Source organism: Vicugna pacos, chromosome 10, assembly GCF_048564905.1.
Source record: "Vicugna pacos chromosome 10, VicPac4, whole genome shotgun sequence".
NCBI classification, from domain to species: Eukaryota; Metazoa; Chordata; class Mammalia; order Artiodactyla; family Camelidae; genus Vicugna; species Vicugna pacos.
Window position 1 is genome coordinate 33645704 of NC_132996.1, and position 24643 is coordinate 33670346.

General features: G+C 36.3%; 1 protein-coding gene across 2 annotated transcripts in view; it reads right to left on the reverse strand.

Moving 5' to 3' along the window:
- RNF141 (ring finger protein 141) overlaps positions 1 to 22943 on the reverse strand; it is a 29175-nt gene extending 6232 nt beyond the window's left edge. The window contains exons 1-5 of one of the 2 annotated variants that reach the window (XM_006203524.4): positions 22844 to 22943; positions 13189 to 13382; positions 10220 to 10328; positions 3591 to 3772; positions 216 to 323 (exon numbers count right to left, since the gene is read on the reverse strand). In XM_006203524.4, coding sequence (XP_006203586.1) covers positions 216 to 323; positions 3591 to 3772; positions 10220 to 10328; positions 13189 to 13331 — 542 coding nt within the window. In that variant the 5' untranslated portion in view covers positions 13332 to 13382; positions 22844 to 22943. The other variant, XM_015238584.3, reaches the window with a different exon arrangement.
- Positions 22944 to 24643: the final 1700 nt, after the last annotated feature.

Here is a 24643-nt window from a genome sequence, read left to right on the forward strand (position 1 = left end):
GTTAACTGTCAAAACTAGGATACATCCCCACATTTTATAAACTTTAGATATAAAAATAAAAATATTTTAACCAGTAGGAGGCATGTCATAAAATTCAAAGTACTAAAGAACAAAATCTCTTATACTTAACTTTGATGGTTTTGTATTTTTTGAAGTTTCCAATACACTCTTGCACTTGACCTTTGCCTACCCCACGAAGGCAGTAGATTACTTACCATTTGTCAATGCACTTCTGACAAAAGCTGTGAGCACAAGGCAGGATGAGGTCAGCTCGACCATCCATACAGATACAGCACTCCTCCTCGTCAGTCAGCTGCTTTATCCTGCAATGTGAAAACTGAGCTGGAGCAATGATGTTCTCTGCTGTCACTGTGCTGTACACTTTGTTTCCATTGCCTTCAAACATCTGTGTGCCTTCAACATAGAGCACAATATGACTCATGCAAAATCAGAGTGAGTTAACTTATCTTTTAGGGATAGCAAATATACTAGGGAAGACATACTGGAGGGGCAAGGGAACCCCCACTGGAAATAATGCTTTTAACTGGGACAGCAGGATGAGGGACAGTCTAGATGGAGGAACACCAATCAGATCCTTATTTCAGCAATTCACCTGGGAGATAATTAGGGCCTGGTCGGATGGGCATTACAAAAGACAAATCAGGATGTGGTAACAAGATTAAATGCTATGCTTTAGCAATGCATGAAAGTGGGCAACTTCTGAATTGAAATGGGGAAACTGAATGAAGACCTAGATGGATGTGGGTCTAATGTATTTGATTTTTTCTGTTATCTATTCAGCTCAATGTTTAAGTGTCTTTTAGATGCTATAAACTGTGCCAGACCGAGAAGAACTGGGGTCTCTGCTCTTGAGGAGCTTACAATTTATGTCTAAGGGTGTGGACTTGGGTGTCAGTAGCAGAGAATATAACTGTATCCATAAAGAGAGACAGAGCTCTAAAGGTCAGAGTTTAAAAGCGAGTAGCAGAGGGCTATGAGTGTTCTGGATGGAGGTAAGAGAAAGAAGAGGACACACAGAAGCAGCAGTCGAACCTGTACCACGTTCACTTGATTCTTTTGCTACCTCCCTAGAAGTACAGTGACCAGAAGAAGGAAGGAGAAAGAGTCTTGCTGTCTGTCCTTGTTAGACCACTTGTAGAGCAGAGAATCCAGTTCTCTGCCCCTACCCCCAAAAGACAAATGGACAGATAAAAGATCACACAGGAAAGCCTCTGGGATGTAGAAGAGACCACATAAACAAAGGCCAAAGGAAATGGGGAGGCTTATCCTGGAGAACAGATGCTCAGTAAGAACTTGATTACTGTTTTGAAATATTAGAAGGACTGGGAGAGAGAACACACTTGGTAGAATTCCAGAGGACACTGCCACTGAAATAAGTAGAATATGGTAATATTTAATAATTATGATAGTTAACTCTTACAGCCATAGTATTATGGGCCAGGCATTCTCCTAAGCATTTTATGTATATTAACTCACTTAACTCTCTCAAGAGTCCTATCAAGTAGATCTTACTCTTTCAAAAGATGAGGAAAGAGGGGTTTAATAACTTGCCCAAAGTGACACAATTAGGAGTAGAGCCAGGAGTTGACCACAGGCAATTTGGTTCTGGAATCTGTGCTGTGCTGCCTTAGGAGAGTCAGATTTTGGCTCTGAGGAACACAACGCAAAAGAGAAAACTGCGCAGTGATTAAAGCCATTTGTGTATTAAAAGGCTTACCTTTCTGAGGCAGTGAGTCCCATACAGTGCGGGTATTCAAGTTGGACTACCACTCGGCTAAGTGTAGTAAGTGGTGTCTCACTACTCAAAGTGCTATCTGTGGAGAAGCAGCAGTGAAACACCTGGGAGCCTGACAGAACCTCAGGCTCCTCCTCAAAACCACTGAATATCAAAGTTTAAGAAGCACTGCAGTACAGGATCTTCATGCACCAGAGAGAACTAACGCAGAGGTTAGGAGCACGGCTGTATTGTCAGACAGGCTTGAATGTGAATCTCAGCCAGGCCAATTTCTAGCCATGTCACTTACTTGTCTAAACTTCAATTTCTACATCTGTAATGGGCCAATAATTGTATTCCCATGGGGTTGGTACAAGGATTTAATGAGGTATACACGTAAAGCACTCATCACAACGCCTAATACCCTGTAAGTAGTACTCAACAAACTAAACCACTAGTAGAAAAATGCATCAGACATACGGCTGAACCAAAAAAAACCCCCTTAAGACCCCTCTCACCCTGAAAAGTCTGTTCTTCCATGATCTAAGTATGTCAGGGTGTAACAAAAAACCGAAAAACAAAGGCAAGCAGCAGCCCTAACCTACCAATCAGGCAGTGAGTTTCCCAGTCTCAAGGGCGCATGAAAAAGGATAAAACCCTTACCTCCTTCATTAAGATACAAGAAAAGAGTATTACTTTCATTTCATTTGCTACCATAGAGCTTAGTAAATACTGTTCTCAACTTTGAAAATACTTTAAAAAAAAATCACTGTGCAGAAGATAGAGAGGAAAGAAAAGCAGAAAATCAGATGCCTGTCTTTGAAAGAGTAATCTCACAAAATACAGGAAAGATAAGCCTAAATGCTGCCTATAATGTTCTAAAATTCATTTAGCATTTCATCAGTAATACTTGTACAGCCCAAACATGAAAGCCAAACAATTCTATTAAAGATAAACAGGAAATAATAAGTTAAAATACAATTTTGCTACAACATAGTATCTAGAAACCAGTTGGTTAAGAATGGATTGGAAAATGCAATTGCAAACGGAACGATAAAAGAGAAGTTCTTGTTAAGCATATTCTTAACTTTAAGATAAAATACACTATCAATACAGATTTGTGCTGTCTACCCTGTATGACAATAAGACAGGATGTCAGCATGTCTGGACCCACGTAAGCCTTTTTCCAATGAGGCATTTACAAATTTAAATTATGGTCATGGTTGTCAAATGGCAACAGGTGCAAGCTTTCACATGCCAAAAGCAGTACAGAGAAGGAAAAGAAAGTTTCGATGGAATAATTCATTAGGCCTGAGTAAACAAGCACCACCACAGAAATGCTGGCTGATTTCATTTCCTTTTGGTAACTCAGTACATGCAATATGTGCACCAACTACTTGTTCATTCCTGAATGAACTGCCAAGTCCTAGAGCCAATATTTACAATGTTAATGCTCCAATTAGTCAGATATCTTTAAGAAAAACTGGAATGGTTTTGCCAGATTCTTGGACCTAATTCCCTGAAGGGCTTCAATTATCTAAGAACCTAAATTCCTATTATAAGAGGGGTACAAACTATATCTTTTGTCATTAAGTGCAAGCAGGCAGAATGAAGAGTGGAAACTGGGTTGACAGAAACATTACCTGGTGTGAGCCACTTTAGTTTTTCTTCAATTTGGCACTCTAACAATGTCCTGAAGCACAGAGTAATTCAAAAGCTGATGTGGGATATAGTATCAGCTGAGACAAAAAGTAATGGGATTTAAGATGTCACAGAACACCAATAAAAATTAATGAGATTTCGTAGTTTGCAGGTTAGCAAATAAAAGAAACATGGTATTTATGCATCTGTATACCTTCCCATCCAAAAACTAGCCTGACAAGATGTTACAGATGAAGAGTTTTCCTCAGGGTCTTCAGAGGTGGCGCTCTGTGCCAATACTCCTGCTGCTTGACTTGTGATATCTTTATAAAGCTGAATAAACTGGTACAAATTCATGATCCGTGATGCTTCCACAATGCCACTGCTTTTGTTAATCTAATTTAATATAAAGAAAATGAAAAAAAAAGTTGGTAATTTTTCCTGTCAATTTTTCTCAGAAAGGGTGAACAAATATTTAGTCAAATATCCTAGGAAACAGATGTTTTCAAGGTTTGCAAATTACCTACCAAGAGAGCAAGAATCTCAGCAAATGAATAATATCCTGTCCCCTACATTTGTGGGGTTCAAATACTCACATAATTTAATCTCATTTGATGCTCAACCCTGTAGTGTTGATTAGGCATAATTCTGTTTAGAGTTGCTGAGGTCAGACAACTTTTCCAGACTTAAGAGATCAGTATTGACAATTATTTTCATTTTAATTTCTAAATAATTAAAGATTTATTTCAATCCAACAACCACATATCACTCTAAATAACTGAAACAACAGATTGCTTTCTTGAATATCTTAAGTTCTATTATGTATCAAAACTTTCAAATGAAAGAAAAAATTTGCATTAAAATAAATCCTAACAAAAGTGGTTGATTTTTTTCCCAGAAGACCATTTTGAGCTTTAGCAAAAAACTCATTTACTGGCCTACAGGTTGTTCCTCTCCCTACTCTAGCTTACATTCTTACTGTGAGGAGATATTTGGGGCAAGGATGAGATAATAGGTAAGGAGAGACAATACTGCCTTCATAAGTCTTGGGGCCTCATGAAGTAGGGCATATATTCTCTTTTGAAATGACCAAAGCCAGTAGGGTTGAGGGCATAATATTCTTGAATGAAGAACCTGAAGTAACCAGAGACAGATTAGAGTGTGAAAGACTTCCTTTCAGGACAGGAGACAGTATGGAAGACTGTAGGAACAGAAGCAAGCAGTGAAATCAAAGTGCATGTCAAAGTAAATGGAACAAACAAAATCAGAAAACATTTAGAAAGAAACGAAGAATGCAGGGAGAGATATGGAGGGAGCCTTAAAATTGTACATGAAATATGTTTTTAAATGTGTTGATGGGACTGGGGGCATGAGAAAGTGAAGTAGTTAGGTTACAAATTTAAAAAACATGATGATAGCAACTTTCAATATTTGGAATAAAATAAAATTAGTTGTAACTAATGTTTATTAATTGTTTACTACTTGAGAAGGTAGTAAGGGAAAAAACTGAGAATCAAGTATGAATCTGATTCCAATATGTGTGTTTAAGCAAGACTGGGACATTGTGCTGTACACCAGAGATTGACACACTGTAATTGACTGTAATTCAATTAAAAAAATATGAATCAGATTCCACACTGAAAATTGTAGAACCATCTCTAATAATCAGAAAATTGATTAAAATTGTGGGAAAGTAAAATCTATATGGAGTTGCAAATATGTAAGATTCTCTGTGACAAAACTATACATGGGGTAGAGAACAAATAAACAGAATTAAAGTTGACAGGAATTTATGGAGGCTTACAAAATAAGGCTTTCAGAGCCGAGGAAACTGGACCAGTCTTCTTTTGGAACTGCACAGTTCAGAAAAGATTAGGGAATAATTCATATAAACTTAGTATTTAACAGGCAAGTTTATCAAATTGCAATTATTATAATCATAGGATTCGTGCAACAAGTATTTACTGAGTACCTATTATGTAGATGTTATAGGTACTATGTGTACTGCTCTAGGCACTGGTGACACAGTGTGTAAAAGACAGACAAAAATCACTGCCCTCACAGAGGTTACACTATAGGTATGAGCGACAGATAAATAAACTACAGATTAGAAATAAGTGTTATGGAGAATATTAAGCAGAGGAGAGAAAATGCTGAAAGGTTGCAGGGAAGGCCTCACAGAGAAGGTCATATTTAAGAACCAGAAGAGATGTAATGAATCATATGGATATGGGGGGCGGGAGCATTCCAGGATGAGGGAATGGGAAGTGCAAAAGCAGAAGTGCTCCTGGCAAGGAGCACAGAGTCCAGCAAGGAGCCCAGGGTGGCTGGAACTTTACTGTATCAATAAACAAAGCTTCAATATATCCTAGGCATTTAACACAAGAATGAGAGGGAAGGAGGACTGGCAGAAGATAAGGTTAGGGAGTGAGGCAGGGACAGAATGTATAGGACTTTGCAGATCATAATAATGACTTTGGCTTTTATTCCAAGTGCATGAGAAGTCACTGGAGGGTTTTGAGCCAAGGAGTACTATCTGATTTCATTTCAGATTATGAGTGGAAAAGACTGGATGTGGTGCTGAGACCAGATGAATGAGAACAAGGGCAGAAGCAGGGAGACCAGTTAGAAAGCTATTGGAATAATCCCAGTGAGAGACGATGGTTGCTAGGAATAAGGTGATAGTAGTGAAGATGGTATGGTGAGAGTTGCCAGATTCTGAATATATTCTGAACAGAAACCTGACAGGATTCACTTATGCACTGACTGTGGGGTATGACAGAAAAAGACACATTAAGGATGACTCCAAGGATTTGGTCTACGCAGAAAGACAGATGATAATAATATAATTAATAAAGTTTCTTAACAGCCACCTTAGTGCATAATTTTAATTAACCCATTAATTTTTCTAATACTATTTCCACAAAATATTCCATTTAAACATCATTTAGATTATTTCTATAATGAATTAAACTGAGTATAATCATCACAGCAGATAGTCAAGATAAGGTCTTACTATAAATTGTTTTTAGTTGCTTAAGGTTAAGAAATATGAAATTCCAGTCTATCAGTTTTTTCTATTGGACTTAAACTTTTTTTTTCCTAACGTAAACACTGACTTCTCATATTCTCTCAGAAAGAACCTAAGAAATGCAAATGAAACATTTCTTTAGAGTAGAGCTAAAATCAAGAAAAATTATACAAATGAAAAATCTGACTGCCTCTGTCTTTAATATTTTTCTCTTAGAATCTTATTTTAAAGATGTAATTAATGGTTAAAGATACTACAGCAAAAAAAGAAAAAACGTGACCAATAGTAAAATTAAACATTAATTATGTATTTGCCAAAGAGGAGCACCAGAAAAATAAGGAATCAGAAATCTGATTCCTACAGCTTTCTACAATTCATATTGGTCCCTTTGATGTGAGCTGAGCATTTTATAAAATAAAGATGGATAAAATGTAATTTAGGTACTTTACTGTATCAATAAACAAAGCTTCAATATATCACAGTCACTTAAAACAAGAATATTTCTTCAACAGATTTTTGTTCACTCAAGATATATTCAGTTCCTACCAGGTACAAAACACTGGAGGCTGTAAGATACTAGAATGAATCTAGACAGAGTTCCTGTCCTCAGAAGCCGAATACCTACTAGAGGAACTAAGAAACTAAATAATTTTATTCTTAACGTAGTATTTAATCATGAAGTACAAATAAAGTACTGTTGGAGTTTAGAAGAGCCAAGAGAATTTCTGTTAGGGAAGACTTTATGGATAAGATGGTATTTGAGGTGGACCTTTAAAGAGACATTAAGTTTAGATATGCAGAAATAAAAGATGTGGCAGAAACTATTAGCCAATTACCCAAATGCCATTCCCACTTTTCACTGCCTGCAGAGCTCTAATTTTGTTTTCGTGTCTGTCTACCACTTCTTGAAATGACTCAGGAGTCAATCTTGGTTAGTCTAATCTAAATCAATCACAGTCATCACATCCCCTCTGCCAGTGTAGGTATAAGAAAGGGATGTGAGCAAATATTGACCCAGAGTCAGAAAGAGGGATCTGCTAAGTCTTTGGTTTTTTTTTATTGTTGTTTCTGGGTTTTTTTTTTCTTTTTTTTTTTTTGCTTATTGATGTATGTTGTGTTTGTTTCAAGTGTGTAGCAAAGTGATCCAGTTATATACATACATATACATATATATATTCTTTTTCAGATTCTTTTCCATTATAGGTTATTACAAGATACTGACTGTTGTTCCCTGTGCTATACAGTAGGTCCTTGCTGTTTATCTACTTTATATATAGTAGTGTCTATCTGTTCATCTAAAACTCCTAATTTACCCCTCCTCCTGGCCCTTTCCCCTTTGGTTACTGTAAGTTTGTTTTATATGTTTGAGTCTGTTTCTGTTTTGTAAATAATTTCATCTGTATCAGTTTTTTTAGATTCCACATATAAATGATGTCAAATAATATTTGTCTTTCTCTGTCTGACTTACTTCACTTAGTGATAATCTCTAGGCCCTAGGTCTTTGAATTAACCAATCCAGGGGCTACTTTAATAAAAGGATTTCTTGATAAGTGACAAAATACTATTTTGTTTAAACTGGTGGAACAGAGGTTTTTCTGTGACTTGTAGCCAATGGCAATTTAAATGACAGAAGAATGGACATTCCAGTTGAGGGAACTCAACGAGCAGAGGCACCGAGATGGGAAAGTAACAGCTACATAGACTTAAATTAGTTAAGCCTGGTGAGACTGTAGATGGCAGAAAAGGATAGTGGTAAATAAAACAGAAAAGATAGCATGGAGCCATATTGCAGAGGGCTTCAAATGCCAGGCTAGAGTTGGGACTATTTTGTAGCCAAGGAGGAATTTTTGAGGAATTTTAAGCAGAAAAGTGATGTGGTAAAAGTTGTGCTTTAGAAAGGTTATTCTCACAGCATCATAAATTAGAATTAGGAGAAGAGTCTGAAGATGTGGAGATTAATCACAGAATCTAAGATAATTTGGATGAGAAGAAAGAGGGGCCTGAGCACTAGTTACAGTCTCTTCCAGACTGTAAACTTTGTCTTAAAAATACACTGGAGGTGAAACCCGGTAGAGGTAGAACTGACAAGATCAGCTAGATGGTTACTGCACAGAAGAGGGCAAGAAAAGGAGAAAGAAAGTGTGATTTTCAGAAATGACCTCTGTCACTAGAGTTCTTATAAATTCACCCACCTGTCCTCTGAAAGTGACTTTCAAACTGTCCTGAAAGATTGTGTTCAGTGTAAACTCACAGCTATAGGACAATGGGAGTATGGGAGATACCTAGACTATTTGAATGGATTTTACATGTTTTTAGCCCAGTTTTTCACTTCTTCCTTATCTTACTCCTTTGCAGAGTCACAAGTTGCAGATTCCCAAAGTTCTTTTTTGGGAGTTTGCATATTTATAACAGTGTTAAAAACCCCCAGTGAATTTAATGGAAAATATAATATAAACCCAATAACAAAAACAAAGAAAACAGAAAATGGAAAAAATATGTGGTTAGTATACAATTTTTGGGCCCAAGAATCAAAGTATAAATAACAAAATATGATCTCGGAACAAGCTTTCAGTGTGTATTCTGTTACTATGATTTGTAACACATTATATACTGTATAAAGTTACACTGCTGCCCGCACCAGTATCACATTAGCTATCTTTGTGATGAATAATGCAAAATTTTTTGAATGATGGTTCTCTGGCAGCTATTTTAGTGCTTTTTAACGTTTGAACTTAAAAAAAAAATCAATAAGCAAATGTTCAATGTGGACAGACCCAGGTGAATGGTATTAAGCTATACTATATGCTTTTTCTAAATCAACTGTAAACTCTAACAGGCGCAATTTAACTCAGCCAAGTCGGAGTTAAGATCTGCTGTCTCTGCTCCTCCAATTCTCTTTAAAAGTTCTTTTACTACTTAAACCTTCAAATTGGATCAACTAAACATAATCAGCCCTACTATACTTATGACATAGTAGTGGCAATCAACCTACTGGGGAAATGTGGCATATTACTTGGGTAATATCCAGGGTCCATGATACAAAAGAAAAAAATCTCCTTACCCAGGAGTTCTTTATGGGTTGATCAGGAATGGGATTCTAGGTATTCATAAATGCCCAACTTATTGTTCATATGCATATAGATGATTTTATTGTGTTTGTTTTAGACCAAAGGTCTGTGGCTTCAAAAAGGTTAAGAACCACCTAATCTACTCATTACTGGATGAGGCTTCCTAATACTCTGTGACAGCTGCCATCATATTTTTTTTAGCACAGCTGATATACTCAATTCTCTAAGATTTAGAGATGAAATAAGAAACATAGTGCATTGATGGTGAAACATCCATTCTATAACTAAAAATTACTATATCCCCCCCAAATCAAACCATTCTAATGGATTTTAAAATTATTTAATGAATGAAACTTAGTGTTCTTGAAAGAAATAATCTCCTAAAATAACTTTAATTTTTAAGGAGTCATCTTAGAGCTAAGTAGGGTGTCACCTTAGGATTCCAGTCAGTTAAAATCCAAAAAGAGAGGTAGAAAGAAGGTAAGAATGAGTTTACTACCACCTTCCTTGAGTACAAAAATCTCTACAATATGGCAATTATACAACCATTGAGATTCAAATAGTTAACCTAGAAGGCAATAACAGTATCAAAACTGTTTTACATAGTTTTATAAATAAATATTTAGTAATGACCAAAATATAACCAAATTATTAACATTTATTTTCACTATATTATACTATTAAATGTGGTTCTAACCACCAAAATAGTTTAAGCTCAGAGCTGGAAGCCTCTATCACTCTCACCTTGGTACAGACTACTCGTACAACCACTTTCCAAAAGGCAGAGGAATCAGATCCAGGTTGTACCTCAAAGAGAAGATGTTTTTCCTGGCCAGAAGCCACTTTAGCAGTTCTGAAAAGAGACAAACACATTTGTTAATTTTATGAAAAATCATGTAAAATAATGGAGCTATGAAACCAGATTCAAGAAACACTTTAAAGCAGAGAAGGAAATTTGAAGACACAAAAAAAAATAACGATCCAATGATTGTAATAATTAGATTCTTGAAACACACAGATAGTGTTTTGATCATAAACATGCAATTTAATTTCCAAGGTCAACAGCACAGTGGAATGGCATTTATAAATTTTTGTCATATCTATATTTCAATGGTCTTTAAATTTCTAACAAAGACATCTAGGAAAAACATGTAAGGAGTCAAGTACTTACAGAAAATTTTAGCTGGTTTCACTTGTCCAAATTTTGCCTATTGCCTCAGATGTATATAAGGTGTGAAAAAATGTTGCCCTTGTTTGAGTCCTTCCTTAAGCAACACTTACATACTTCTTTGAAAAAAATTTTTATAGATAATGTGGGATTGATGAAGCAAATGATTTTGAGACACTTATATAAGTTTACTGTCTTCCAGTAGCAGAGTAATTCTAATTTAGAGAGTGACAGGGTACTAATATAGAAGTATGACACTTTTTAGAGGCTAATTCAGTATCATTTATCAACACCAACTTAAATCAGTTCAAAGACGTAATCAAGTATTGCAGCTCCTTTTTTTTAATCATTACTCACATTTCTCTCTGAGCACCAGTGGGGATATCACACTCAGAATTAAGTGACTTATAGTCACATAAATTGAGGCCACTGAAAATTAAGTAACCAGCTCTACGTAACAAAGTCTGCCAGGGAAAGTAGTACTGCCAGTTCACAGCTGTTTTCTAGTTATCGAGCCACGCTTCTTTTGTGCAGGTTTAACTTTATTGTTCTCAGACAGCACTGAACTTGTGAGGTGCCCAACTCTGACCCAGGGGAATTGGTTTTAAGAAGCAAATCGAGTCAGAAACATCCTGTGCTAAATAAGTAAGATACTCTTTACCATCACCTCTGTATTACACAGTAAGCTTAGCTTGCGGACGCTTTCATAGGACACATTTTATCCAGTATCTTTAGACCAAAAAATAAAATTTCATAGACTAGAATAGGTTTATTGTATTCAATTCTAATTTTCTAAAGGAATGGAAAATGTCATGATTACTCTTCAAAAAAGTTGAAACAATAAACCTAAAAAAGCATTCCACTGTTATGATACAATTAAACTCTCAATCCAATTTTATTCCTGAAGAATATGGTCTCAGAAGTAAAACCTCAAATGCTACCATCTGGATGATCTTTTAAAAAAAAAAGAACAAAGTAAAATGCTAGAGTTTAAAAAACCCATGACTATGTTTCTATTATAAAAGATCATACAATACACAAACATACGCAGTAAAATGTAAAATCTCCCTTCACTGCCCCTCATTTTCACCAACTCCCCAGAGACCCAGTGTGTATCCTTCTAGTTCATTTTCTAAGCATTTACATATACACCCATACAGGATCCATCCATATACCCATACAGGGTTTTTTGGTTTGTTTTTAATGAGTGAAATCCAGTGTTCTTAAAAGAAATGATCTCCTAAGAGAGCTTTAAGAGTTAAGAATGCTTTATTCTTCATGACTGGCCAATAACAGTACACGCCAGCTATGTCCACAGAAGGACTGTATTTCCTTCTCTTTATCTAAAGTGTTCCAGATAGCCAAGCACGTCTCTTATCGTCCACAAAGCTTAGGGAGTACATTCACATATCTTACTCTAAATTATTAATAGGGACTATAATATATAAAGTTATACGTGCTAAGTGGTCTCAGACTACTGGGTGATTTTATTTGGCCTTTTTGGGGTTTAAGGAGCAGTAATGGGAGCTGGTGGAAAAAACTTCAGACTTAGGGAGAGCTGGATCTGCCATTACTAAGTGGGTAATCACTTTAGGTCTCAGTTAAAATGTCTGACCATCAGCAGAATGCCTTGCACATACTATGTGCTTAGTGAACGTTAGCTAAATTGAATAAAGAGAGAAACTTTAAGATCTCATTTAAAAGGCAGCATTAGTAAGTTATAACTATATCCCCAGGGAGACAGGAGATACATAAACAAAGAGAGGCAGATATGGGTGCTGCTGAGGAAGATTTAATAGGAAAAAGCGCCATCTGCTCCCCTGTCACTAGGGGAGAACACACAAACAAAAAAGCGGTATTTTAAAAGTATTACAATCTGGGGTCATTTTAGGACAAAGAGCCTTGTGTATTTTAATAGCTTCTATATAGATCATCATAAAAATTGATATAATAAAGAATAAGTAACAAAGAGACAGCTAAGTTCTACTAGGTGTGCTCTTTAAGGAGGCAGAGTTTATTCCATCTTAGAAACCTATTCAAGAGTTAAGTAGAGATTTAAAGATATTAGCTAATTATAAAATATTTATAAACAAAATGTCCTATTTTTGACAAATGAATTATTATCATATATATTTCTCTGGCAAAATAATGGCTCAATGAACAAACACAGAAGATTTATTTATTAGCTAGATGAACTGGTTGATGTACAAAAATCTGAGTGTCCTTTCACCACCCTAGGAGTCTTTCTCTAGAGTGACTAATTAGTATATTCTCTTCTGTTATGCACCCTCTTTAGTGCTTTCAAGTAAGAATAAATTTACATGTCTGTGTTCGAAATTCAATTTTAAGTTCATTCTCTTTTGTTTCTATTACATATTTTTAAATAGCCACGTAGGAAATCTTAAAGTACTCAATAAACATTTGCTAACTGCTGCTGAAAATATTAATAAGTCTTACCAATCAATAGTTCTGGTTCCCTCTCAGATACTCATGATATTGGGCCATATGTCGGGGGAAAAATAAAATGAAAAAGAGCAAGCCTTACACATCATTAAGTTCAGCTACTCTCCCAAGAAATTCTTCGTACGTTAAGGAGCTACTTTCTCGAACCAATGCGACATGTTTTGCTACTTTTTCTGGTAGCTTGTTAAGAACCAACTGCGTCTGATCTGAAATTTGCTGTCCCATGATGAAGTGATGTCTTGTGAAATCCAGGAAGACTCCTGCTTCACATAGTTTCTGTCAAATATACATAAAAGTTACTTTTACTTGTAATATAAAAACAGCAACATACCCATCCCTTCAAGAAAATAAAGAAAAATAGGAAAACTTTTAAGTGAGAGCTCAACAGACTTACATGAGCCTAAGGGAGAATTTATTTAAACACCTGTATTTTAAAGTAAAGATTTACAGTTCTATTTTTTTAAGATCATAAGTTAAATGAGAAAACAGAGTTCACTGATCTTATTGAGCATAATAAATCTCTAATTCCTATAATTTTGCCAAGTCAAAAACCATTTTACACAAACACACACACACACAGAGGCATTTAAGTGACTGTATTTAATAGGAAGCTTGTTTATCCTATACAATTTTCCTAAGACCATTTCCTGACTGCTTACCATATGTCAGACTCCAAACCAAGGACTTTCCATATATTATCTCATTTATTTCTTACAACAACCCCAAGAGGTAGGAATTATTACATTCCTATTTTATAGATGAGGAAATAGAGCTGAGTGACTTATCTAAAGTCAAACAGCTGGTAGATGGTTGAAGAACTTCAAACTTATGTCTTTCAGATTCCACTGCTCATGTTCTAAAACACTATGGCATACTATGGCGTATAATCATGATATTGATAGACCAAATTAAACATTTGTTGTAGGGTTACTTTGTTTATAAATGTGCAACTTATTTTTAATTGTAAAATATATGCAAATCAAACAGACTTTTGGTTTGAAAAATCTAAGATAATTAAAGTGTTATAATTTAACCATCTTACATTTTCTGCTTGGAAAAAGACAACTCTCTTGCTTTTTAACTCTTATAGGTATTTTTAACTTTGCATTTATATAATTTGTTTTCTAAATATGAAGGTGTTTTTTTTTTACTTTTTAAAATTTTTTTTTAATATTTTTAAATTGATTTATAATCATTTTACAACGCTGTGTCAAATTCCAGTGTAGAGCACAATTTTTCAGTTATACATGAACATGTATATATTCATTGCCACATTTTTTTCTCTGTGAGCTACCATAAGATCTTGTATATATTTCCCTGTGCTATACAGTATAATCTTGTTTATATATTCTACAATTTTGAAATCCCAGTCTCTCTCTTCCCACCCCTCACCCCCTTGGCAACCACAAGTTTATATTCTATGTCTGTGAGTCTATTTCTATTTTTTATTTATGCTTTGTTGTTGTTTTTATTTAGATTCCTCATATGGTATTTTTTTTCTCTTTCTGGCTTACTTCACTTAGAATGACATTCTCCAGGCATCCATGTTGCTGCAAATGGTGTCATGTTGTCATTTTTATGGCTGAATAGTATTCCATTGTATAAATATACCACCTCTTCTATATCCAGTCATCTATCAATGGACATTTAGGCTGTTTCCATGTCTTGGCTATTGTAAATAGTGCTGCTATGAACATTGGGGTGCAGGTGTCATCCTGGAGTAGGGTTCCTTCTGGATATATGCCCAGGAGCGGGATTCCTGGGTCATATGGGAAGTCTATTCCTAGTCTTTTGAGGACTCTCCATACTGTTTTCCACAGTGGCTGCACCAAATTGCATTCCCACCAGCAGTGAGGAGGGTTCCGTTTTCTCCACACCCTCTCCAGTATTTGTCATTTGTGGACTTTTGAATGATGGCCATTCTGACTGGTGTGAGGTGATACCTCATTGTAGTTTTGATTTGCATTTCTCTTATAATTAGTGATACTGAGCAGTTTTTCATGTGCATATTGATCATTTGTATGTCTTCCCTGGAGAAGGTGTTATTTTAGTTAAGCTGGATCACCACTTTAATAATCTACTATCAATGCAGATCAATAAGGTACTGAATTGATTTAAAATTTTAATCACAAAACATGTCTGCAATAACCACTTACTCTAAAGTCTTGGAAGATATAATTCTATGTACCATGGCTAGAGAAGAGCTGGATATGTTTATTCTAATAGATTTTTCTTTGGTAAATATTGATTTATCAGAATATCAAGCATTAAGATATGGTTAAAATAGAAAATAAGATAAATTTTTAGTATTTATCCATGTTGATATATTCTATAACTGGGTATGGAAATCCCTATTCAATGAGAATACCACTACTAATAATAGTAAATTTAACTAATATTTATTCATCACTTCCATCATGTAACACGTCTCTAAGCACTATGTATTTGTGAATTCAGTCACTTAAATCCTCATGATCACCATTTTATAGATGAAGAAACAGGACAGTTTAGGAAACAAGCAGAGGGGTTTGCATCAAAGACTCTCATTTTATCTCACCTAAATTAACATTCATGTAAAGCAGGTGAAATAGTAACAATTTATAGTAAAAGTTTTGTCAGAGGGGTGAGGGTAGAGCTCAAGTGGTAGAGTGCATGCTTAGCATGCACGAGGTCCTGGGTTCAATCCCCAGTACCTCCTCTAAAAATAAATAAACCTAATTACCTCCCACCTTACCAAAATAAAATAATAATACAATAATAAATGAAAATACAAAAAAAAGTTAAAAAATTTTTTTTAAAAAGGCAAGAACATACAATGGAATAAAGACAGTCTCTTCAGCAAATGGTGTTGGGAAAACTGGACAGCAGCATGTAAATCAATGAAGCTAGAATACACCCTCACATCATACACAAAAATAAACTCAAAATGGATTAGACTTAAACATAAGACAAGATACAATAAACCTCCAAGAAGAAAACGTAAGCAAAACATTATCTCATATTACATCTCAGCAATGTTCTCCTAGGGCAGTCTACTCGAGAAATAGAAATAAAAGTAAGAATAAACAAATGAGACCTAATTAAATTTACAAGCTTTTGCACAGCAAAGGAAACTGTAAGCCAAACAAAACGACAACCTAAGGAATGGGAGAAAATATTTGCAAAAGATGAAACTGACAAAGGCTTGATCTCCAGAATATATAAACAGCTCATACGACTTAATAAGAAAAAAACAAACAACCCAATCCAAAAATGGGCAGAAGACCTAAACAAGCAATTCTCCAAGGAAGACATACAAATGATCAATATGCACATGAAAAACTGCTCAGTATCACTAATTAAAAGAGAAATGCAAATCAAAACTACAATGAGGTATCACCTCACACCAGTCAGAATGGCCATCATTCAAAAGTCCACAAATGACAAATACTGGAGAGGGTGTGGAGAAAACGGAACCCTCCTCACTGCTGGTGGGAATGCAATTTGGTGCAGCCACTGTGGAAAACAGTATGGAGAGTCCTCAAAAGACTAGGAATAGACTTCCCATATGACCCAGGAATCCCGCTCCTGGGCATATATCCAGAAGGAACCCTACTCCAGGATGACACCTGCACCCCAATGTTCATAGCAGCACTATTTACAATAGCCAAGACATGGAAACAGCCTAAATGTCCATTGATAGATGACTGGATATAGAAGAGGTGGTATATTTATACAATGGAATACTATTCAGCCATAAAAATGACAACATGACACCATTTGCAGCAACATGGATGTGCCTGGAGAATGTCATTCTAAGTGAAGTAAGCCAGAAAGAGAAAAAAAATACCATATGAGATCGCTCATATGTGGAATCTTAAAAAAAAAAAAAAAGAGAGAGAGAGAGAGAGAGAAGACAACAAATGAACTTAAATATAAAACAAACAGACTCACAGACATAGAATACAAACTTGTGGTTGCCAGGTGGGAGGCGGATAGATAGGGACAGACTGGGAGTTTGAAATTTGTAGATACCGATAGGTATATACAGAACAGATAAACAAATTTATACTGTATACATGCAGAGAAATAAATACAAGATCTTGTAGTAGCTCACAGTGAAAAAGAATATGAAAATGATTACATGTATATTCATGTATAACTGAAAAATTGTGTACACCAGAAATTGACACAACATTGTAAACTGACTATAACTCAAAAGAAAGGTTTTTTAAGGAAATCTGCTTTATCATTTAATCAAAAAAAAGAATTAAGTTATAACTCTAAAATATGTAACTTTAAAATATAAAATCATTTACAAAAGGAGTTCACAATAATCATAAATATGCAAATTTTGCTTTCGCTATTCAAATTTAATATATTGTATTTGAGGGGTTTTTTTTATACATTAAATATAGGAAAAGTACAATTGTACTAAAAAAGAAAAACTTAACAACTACTGTTTTGAATCTGAACCTATTTAGCAATGATAAATACTGTATTACATAGATATATGAAAGGAAATTGTTGAGGAAGGTCCATACTACTAAAAAAAAATCTCTGAAGGCAACATTATATATTTTAAATATAGCCAAGTGGATTCAAACCAACTGTATCCAAAGAGAAATGAAGATTTTAGCTTAGAGGAGGTCTCTAGAGTATTCAACATTAGTGATTTCTGGATTTCACAGACTAACAAAATCTCAAAGCACCACAGTGTTGCACACTTATTTTTAAGAATAGTTTCCAAAAATAAACAAAAAAAACTTCTAAAACTAAATTTTTAAAAAGCACAATTTATAACCTGAGAAGTCAAAGGCTATATTAGAATAAAAGTCCTTTCCAAGAATGCAGTAACTTCACACTGACATATACTACATATACAGTACACTACTGTCCTTATTTTTCTTGTCTAATCCAAATGTGTGAAAACATCGTCAGAAGCCAAAGGTTGTACACTGGTGTTAGGGAGCAACTGTTACACGGCCTTTTAAAAAATTAAATTCAACTAGTACCACATGTCTGGCACTGTGCTATGTTCTGGGGATACAATGATGAGTACAAGAAACACGGTTCTTGCCACCACTGAGCATCTGATACAGTGGGGACAACAATCATACCAAGAAAGACATAATTACAAAATGGTAAGTGTGAAGCCAAACAAGTACAGGGTACTACAAAAGCCTGTAAAAGGAGGACTTGACCTAGTCTTGTGTCAGGGAAGAAGTCCTTGGGCAAACAACTGATTTGCTATCAGTCAGTTAGCCAGAGAAGAGGGACAGAGGCATGTCAAGGGGAGGACATTCCAGGCAAAGGTTATAGAAAGTGCCTAACATAGGAAGGGGTACGGCTGACTTTGAGGTAATTAAAAAAAAAAAAAAAAGCCAGAGTGACTAAAATAGAGAGGGAGAGAGGGAGACTGGCAACAAGAGATGGGATGTTTACCATTTTTGCTGATGTCCTGAAGACAAGACTACATGCCTGCCCAATCTGTGGATGATTAAAACTGGAATGAATGAAGATCTACTGAATACCACAATCAAGACTGAAAGGGGATACTGATTTTCTGAAATAGAATAAATTATATCAAATATGACTAAAAGTCAAATCCTGAATATGCTTTGAAAAGGCAACTGCACAAAAGCACAAGGGTAAGATATGCTTAAAAGCAATTAAAATTAAAAGGTCTGAGGGTATCAGTCAAAATAATTCAACAGTTAAGAGGCCAAAATGCTGAAATAATCCTGAACTCTTGCTAGAAGCAAATGTCCAGAGGAAGAGCCTACCCACTGTGCTCTGTAATGGTTCTAGCACACTAAGTTCAGTAACCAGCTCTAAGGAGTCACACTTTTAAAGGGCACTAATCGCTTGAACATATTTAGGAGAGCACATAAGATGTTACAAATCTAGAAAAGGAAGCAATTTATTCTAGATAATCATAGTTCAGTAACAACATGGAGCAACATGATAGGTTTGTTCAAATACTTCAAGAGCTTTCATGTGGAAGAGGAAGTAACAGTTATTTTATATGGTTACAGAGAACAGAACGGCCAAATTATAAATTAGGCAGATTTCGGGTCAATATAAGAATTTCCTATCATTCATAATTATCCAGCAGAGTTAAGAGCTACCTTGTAATGCCTGTGAGCTTGCTTTCATTGGAAATGTGGAGTTGTTTAAATAAAGATAAGACATTCATCTAATAAGTGTTTTATAGATTTCTGCTTGAGTAATAAGTGGAGAAGGTGACCTCTAACCTAAAATTTCACTCCCAAAGTAAAACTTAAATTCCCTCTAGTGTTCCTGTACTAATCCAATCAAAATGCAATAAAATATTCCAATTAATCAGACTGAAAACTTTAAACTTACACTTAAAATTCTTAACAAAGAAAAAATTAAACTTTTGAAATATATGGTTTTAATATTTTATGTAAAACATATAATAGTTTAATCAATGTGCCCACCAGATATTTTAAAAGATTTAGTTGCTTGTTTATTGAGTTAGGAAATGGTCCCTTTTGTTTCTACATTGTTTTGATCTGATGCCCTAATTTTGTTTTTTATTTAAAAAAGTTTAATTGAAGTATAGTTGACCTACAATATCGTGTTAGTTTCAGGCGTACAGCAAAGTGATTTAGTTATATATATATTTGATTCTTTTCCATTACAGGTTTTTACAACATATTGACTATTGATTCCTGTGCTATACAGTAAATCCTTGTTTACCTTTGGTAACCATAAGTTTGTTTTCTATGTCTGAGTCTTTTCTTGTTGTGTAAACAAATTTATTTGTATTAATTTTTTAGATTCTACATATAAGTGATATTATATTTATCTCTGTCTGTCTGTCTTTACTTAGTATGATACACCCAACTTTCAATAAGGTTTACAATTTGAGGCAAGATACTAACTTGTTATCCTGAATTGCACTTGGTATCTGAGAAACCTGATTATTTCTTGGATTAAAAGGGAACATTACCTAGAGAGTACTGAGAGAGCACGGAACAGTGGTTCTCAACCTGGTTCGGTGGAAAGGGCCTGTGATTTACAGTTCATTTTGAATGTCACAAAATAATGATAAATATTAACATCCATCATGAGTATAAAAATATGGCTATGTAATCTACATGCGAAATAGAACTACAGCCAAGGGTGCATGTCTGTTCACAAAACAATGTGCTGAGGCCACCCTCTAGTCACCCACCCCAGGTTTTTCAATGTCCCTCTTTGGTGACTCTGCACATTCTTCCATCACAGCACACAACATCAGCTGGGTCACCTGACCATCCCCCTCTGTGAGCTTCTTAAGGGTGGCAGCTGTGTTCTCTCTAATGGCAGATACAGAAGCACACAATAAATGTTTATAAATGGATACAGTAAATACTGTTGAGTTTGGGGGGGGTTTATTATTCACTTAGTAGTCTTGATTTTTGTTAACTTGTTCAGTCATCTACTAATATCAACTTAGAAGCTGAAGTGAAAAAAACATGGAAAAAATATAAAATTATAAAAATTTATCATTAACATTTATGTGGACTGAGAAATATTATTTGGTATGAGCAAAATACTCCCCCTAGATAATGAAACAGTATTAAATAAGAACTTTATTTGCAAACCACTTGCGTAGAACTCAGCAAAAGACAAATTTCTGGTCAAGATTTCTCAAAGAACTGGCAGCTCCCATACTACTGCATCACCTATAATTTAGTCCTTTATAACAGAATAACAATGTGCTTTCAAAAAACATTTGAAGGATTTTCTAAATAAAGAATAACCGTTATTTTGAAACACATAAGAATATCAAGGATTCCAAAAATGCCACATTCTCTAGTGGGTGGTAACATACACTTGATCACTTCTTTTTCTAACAAATAAATTGCTGTAGTTCAAATACTCTTTATAAAGATACAAAAATCACAACATGGGTAACTAGGGAAAAAACCCTCCATGAAAATTTAAGCCACATCCATTCATAAAAGGATTAAAGCAAAGATGAAAAGGGTGAAAGTGCAACAAGATGACTAGTTCACAAATACTGTAGTATTTAGAAAACCTCTCTGAAAACTGCTCTCCGTGAAACTTTGTATCAAATTCTTTATTTACAAAAGAGATATTTATAATTGAAATAATCAACTATTTTTACTGTTAAGGCTGCTTTAGCATCAGTGATAAAAACTAAGAACTACAAAGTAGGTCCCTAAAGTTACTATTTATTTTACTATTCATTGCTTACTCAAACTCTAGATCTGTAAACAGATCATCAGCTGTCCTGCAAGACAAGAAATTAACAGCAGCTATAATAGATCATATGAAACAATCAGACTAGTCAGTTACTAGGGTCGGGAATACATGGCCTGGGCTGAAAGATCTTAATCAGACAAAAATTGTATAGAAAGGAAAACAACAAAAGGATAGTAGTACTTGGAGACTGAAAACATGGATTTCTGGTATCACCAGTGTGTTTACTAAATACATTTCATACTCGGAAAAATGCACTAACTAGACTTGTAAGAATTCTCTCTGGACCTTCTCCGCATTTTTGGGAGGAAGAGGGGAAGGAAAGTGTGTCAAGTATATAGATGTGAGCTAAGAAAGATCAGGCCACACACACTAAATACAAAGTTCACTTACACCAAATGACAAACATATTCTGAAAACGTACAGTCATATCCTGGAAGAAAATATTTAGAAACTGTAGCCAGGCAGCATCAGAGGAAAAGAAAAAAATTCATACTATTTTTGAATTTCGAATTCAGAGCGCATTACTTCTTAGAAGGCTGACTTCAATACTGAGGTTGCTAATTTAGAATCGTTGCTCAGGCACACCTCTTGCCCCACATGAAAATTCCGAATGGATGCATCTCATTTTATAGCAAGAAAAACGGGCGGGAGGAGGTGTAAAAGAATCAGAAGATATAAGAATTATAAACCATAGGAAGTGTCACGGCCGCGTTATAAATAAATTTGGACGTATACCGCAATTTTAAAGAGGCTGGGAATACATCTGAACATAATAGTAAACCCACATTCTGTAACACGATACCAATAGCGGAAAGAAATCATTTCAACAGCAAACACAGGAGGCTCCTGTTTCAGGAATGATTACTACAATTAAGCAGCAAGGAACGGTCTCAGCTGGGTCTCACCGTAAGTGGTTTGACATGGTAAGGCCTTTGGGAAGGGGAGCAGCTTAAGCTAATTTAGAAAGGGAGGGAGGGTTAAGTAGACCAACTTGGCCATTTCTGAGCCACTGCCCAGGGACGGGTTTTTCTAACCTGGGGTGTCCAGTGCGGCGGAGGCGCACGGGCTTCTAGCAGCACTAGTGTTGACTAAACGCACCCGCCACCCTCCCGCCGCCCTCTCTGTCTCAGCCCCTCCTCAAGCGCACCTGCACTTGTAACCAACAGCTACGTCTGCTGGCGGACTGACTGCGCCGGCGGCAATATTCAAATCCGGATCCGCACTCGAAGAAGAAAAACTCTCTCCTGGTACCCTAGAACCTCCCCCAAACGGGACAAGCCACCTCCACGCCCTGCCACTGGAAACCGCCGGGTTAGAGACGGTGGGACCACAGAAGGCCCTCCCTAGCCAGCCCCGCGCCCTAAGGCGAGGCCTAGAAAGGGCGGCAGGGCCAGGCCTGTCTCCCCGCGGGAGCTCGGCGCGTCAGTGGAGGCCTGGCTGGCCTTTCTACTCCTGACCCGAGAGTTGGGAGGCAGCTGGGAAGAGAGGCAGCAACAGACCAGCGCTGCGGAGCTCACCCCAGGTTCAAGGCATCGCGCTTCCGGCTGCAGAGGCGCCGCCTCAGCCAGCCGCTCAGAACCTCGGGCGTTGGCGGCGGCAGCTCCGTCCGCGACCCGGTCGCACTTCAGTGACGCACAAGCCCCGCCCCCAGAGCGTTGCCTGGAGACAGTGCCCAACGTTCCTCCCCAGAGCTCAGCTCGCTGGCTTCGCTTCTCCTGAGCAGGAAAGGCCATTCGAGAGGGAAGGGTGGTGGCGAAGGCCAAGGAGTGGGTCGTGCCTTAGTGGCGCTGGGAGAGGCCTCAGCCTGGTGCCATCTCCAGAGCCGGCTGTCGATGTGCCCAGCCGGTGACTGACACTATGAGCCCTGGTTTGGTCAAGGGTTGAATTTCAGGCCACTATTTATTAGGACTCCAACCTCCCACTGGTTATCACAAAGATCGTCTCGTTTCTTTATCGTTGGGGGCTGATAATGCTCACCTAGCTAGATTAAGAAGCATAAAAGAGAATATGTATGGGGGAGGGGAGTAAGAAAATAGCTTTTTTCTTTTTTTTAGAATGCACTTGAGCCTATATGACGACCAGTATAAAATAACCAGCAAGGTCCTACCATATAGCACAGGAAACTATATTCATTATCTTGTAGTAACCGATAATGAAAAAGTATATATGTGTGTAACTGAATCACTATGATGTACACCAGAGACTTAACACAACATTGTAAATCGACTACACTTCAATTTAAAAAATAAAAATTAAAACATTAAAAAAATTAAAATAGTATGTCGTGACATCCTTCCCTATCAATAAATAGAAAACCACATCATCAAAAAAAGAAAGAAAAGCAAAGAAAGAAGACCCAGTCTTAGATGAATCTGGGAGGTGGGCATTTTAATACTTTTTTATCCCATGACAAATACAAAATCATAATCACTAACATATGTACCCTCAAATAGAAACATCTGAAATTATACTGAAAGAAAAAAGCTAAACTCAAAAGGCTACAAACCGGTGGGAGGTTATAACTCAAGTGATAGAGCACATGCTTAGCATGCAGGAGGTCCTGGGTTCAATGCCTAGTACCTCCTCCAAAAGTAAATAAACCAAATACCTCCTGACTCTAAAATAATAATAATAAAAAAAGAACAAGGCTACAAACTGTATGATTTCATTTATAGAACATTCTCAAAATGACAAAGTTACAGAGATGGAGAACAGATTAGTGGTTGCCAGGGGTGAGAAATTGGGAGGGTAAGGGGAGAGAGAAGGACAGGGGTGTGACCCTAAGAGAGGGGTATTTGTGGTGATGGAGTGATGGAGCAGGGCTGTATCTTGATTATGGAGTTGACATACAAATTGACACATTATAAAATTGCATAGAACTTCAGACACACACAAGTGCATATAAAACTGGTAAAATCCGAGTAAGATTTGTGGATTGTACCAATGTCAATTTCCTGGTTTTGTTACAGTTATTAAAACATTACTATTGAGGGAAACTAGGTGAAGACTACATAGGACCTCTTTGTACTTTTAAAACTTACTGTGAATCTATAATTATTTCAAAATAAAATAATAATAAAAAATACTGCAAAAAAATGCATAGAAAGTAACCGGCACGGGGTCCAAAATAGTAAGCCCTAGTAATGGCAGCTGTTATTATGAACACGTGTTGGCAATATCATGGCTTTTCAGAACACCTGTTGTCAATAATTGCTATCTATCAAGCATCTGTTGTATGCCAAATACTATACCAGGCACTTCACAGGCATTGCTCTTATTTAAGTAGTTCACTCAGTTACACAGCCAGTAAACAACAG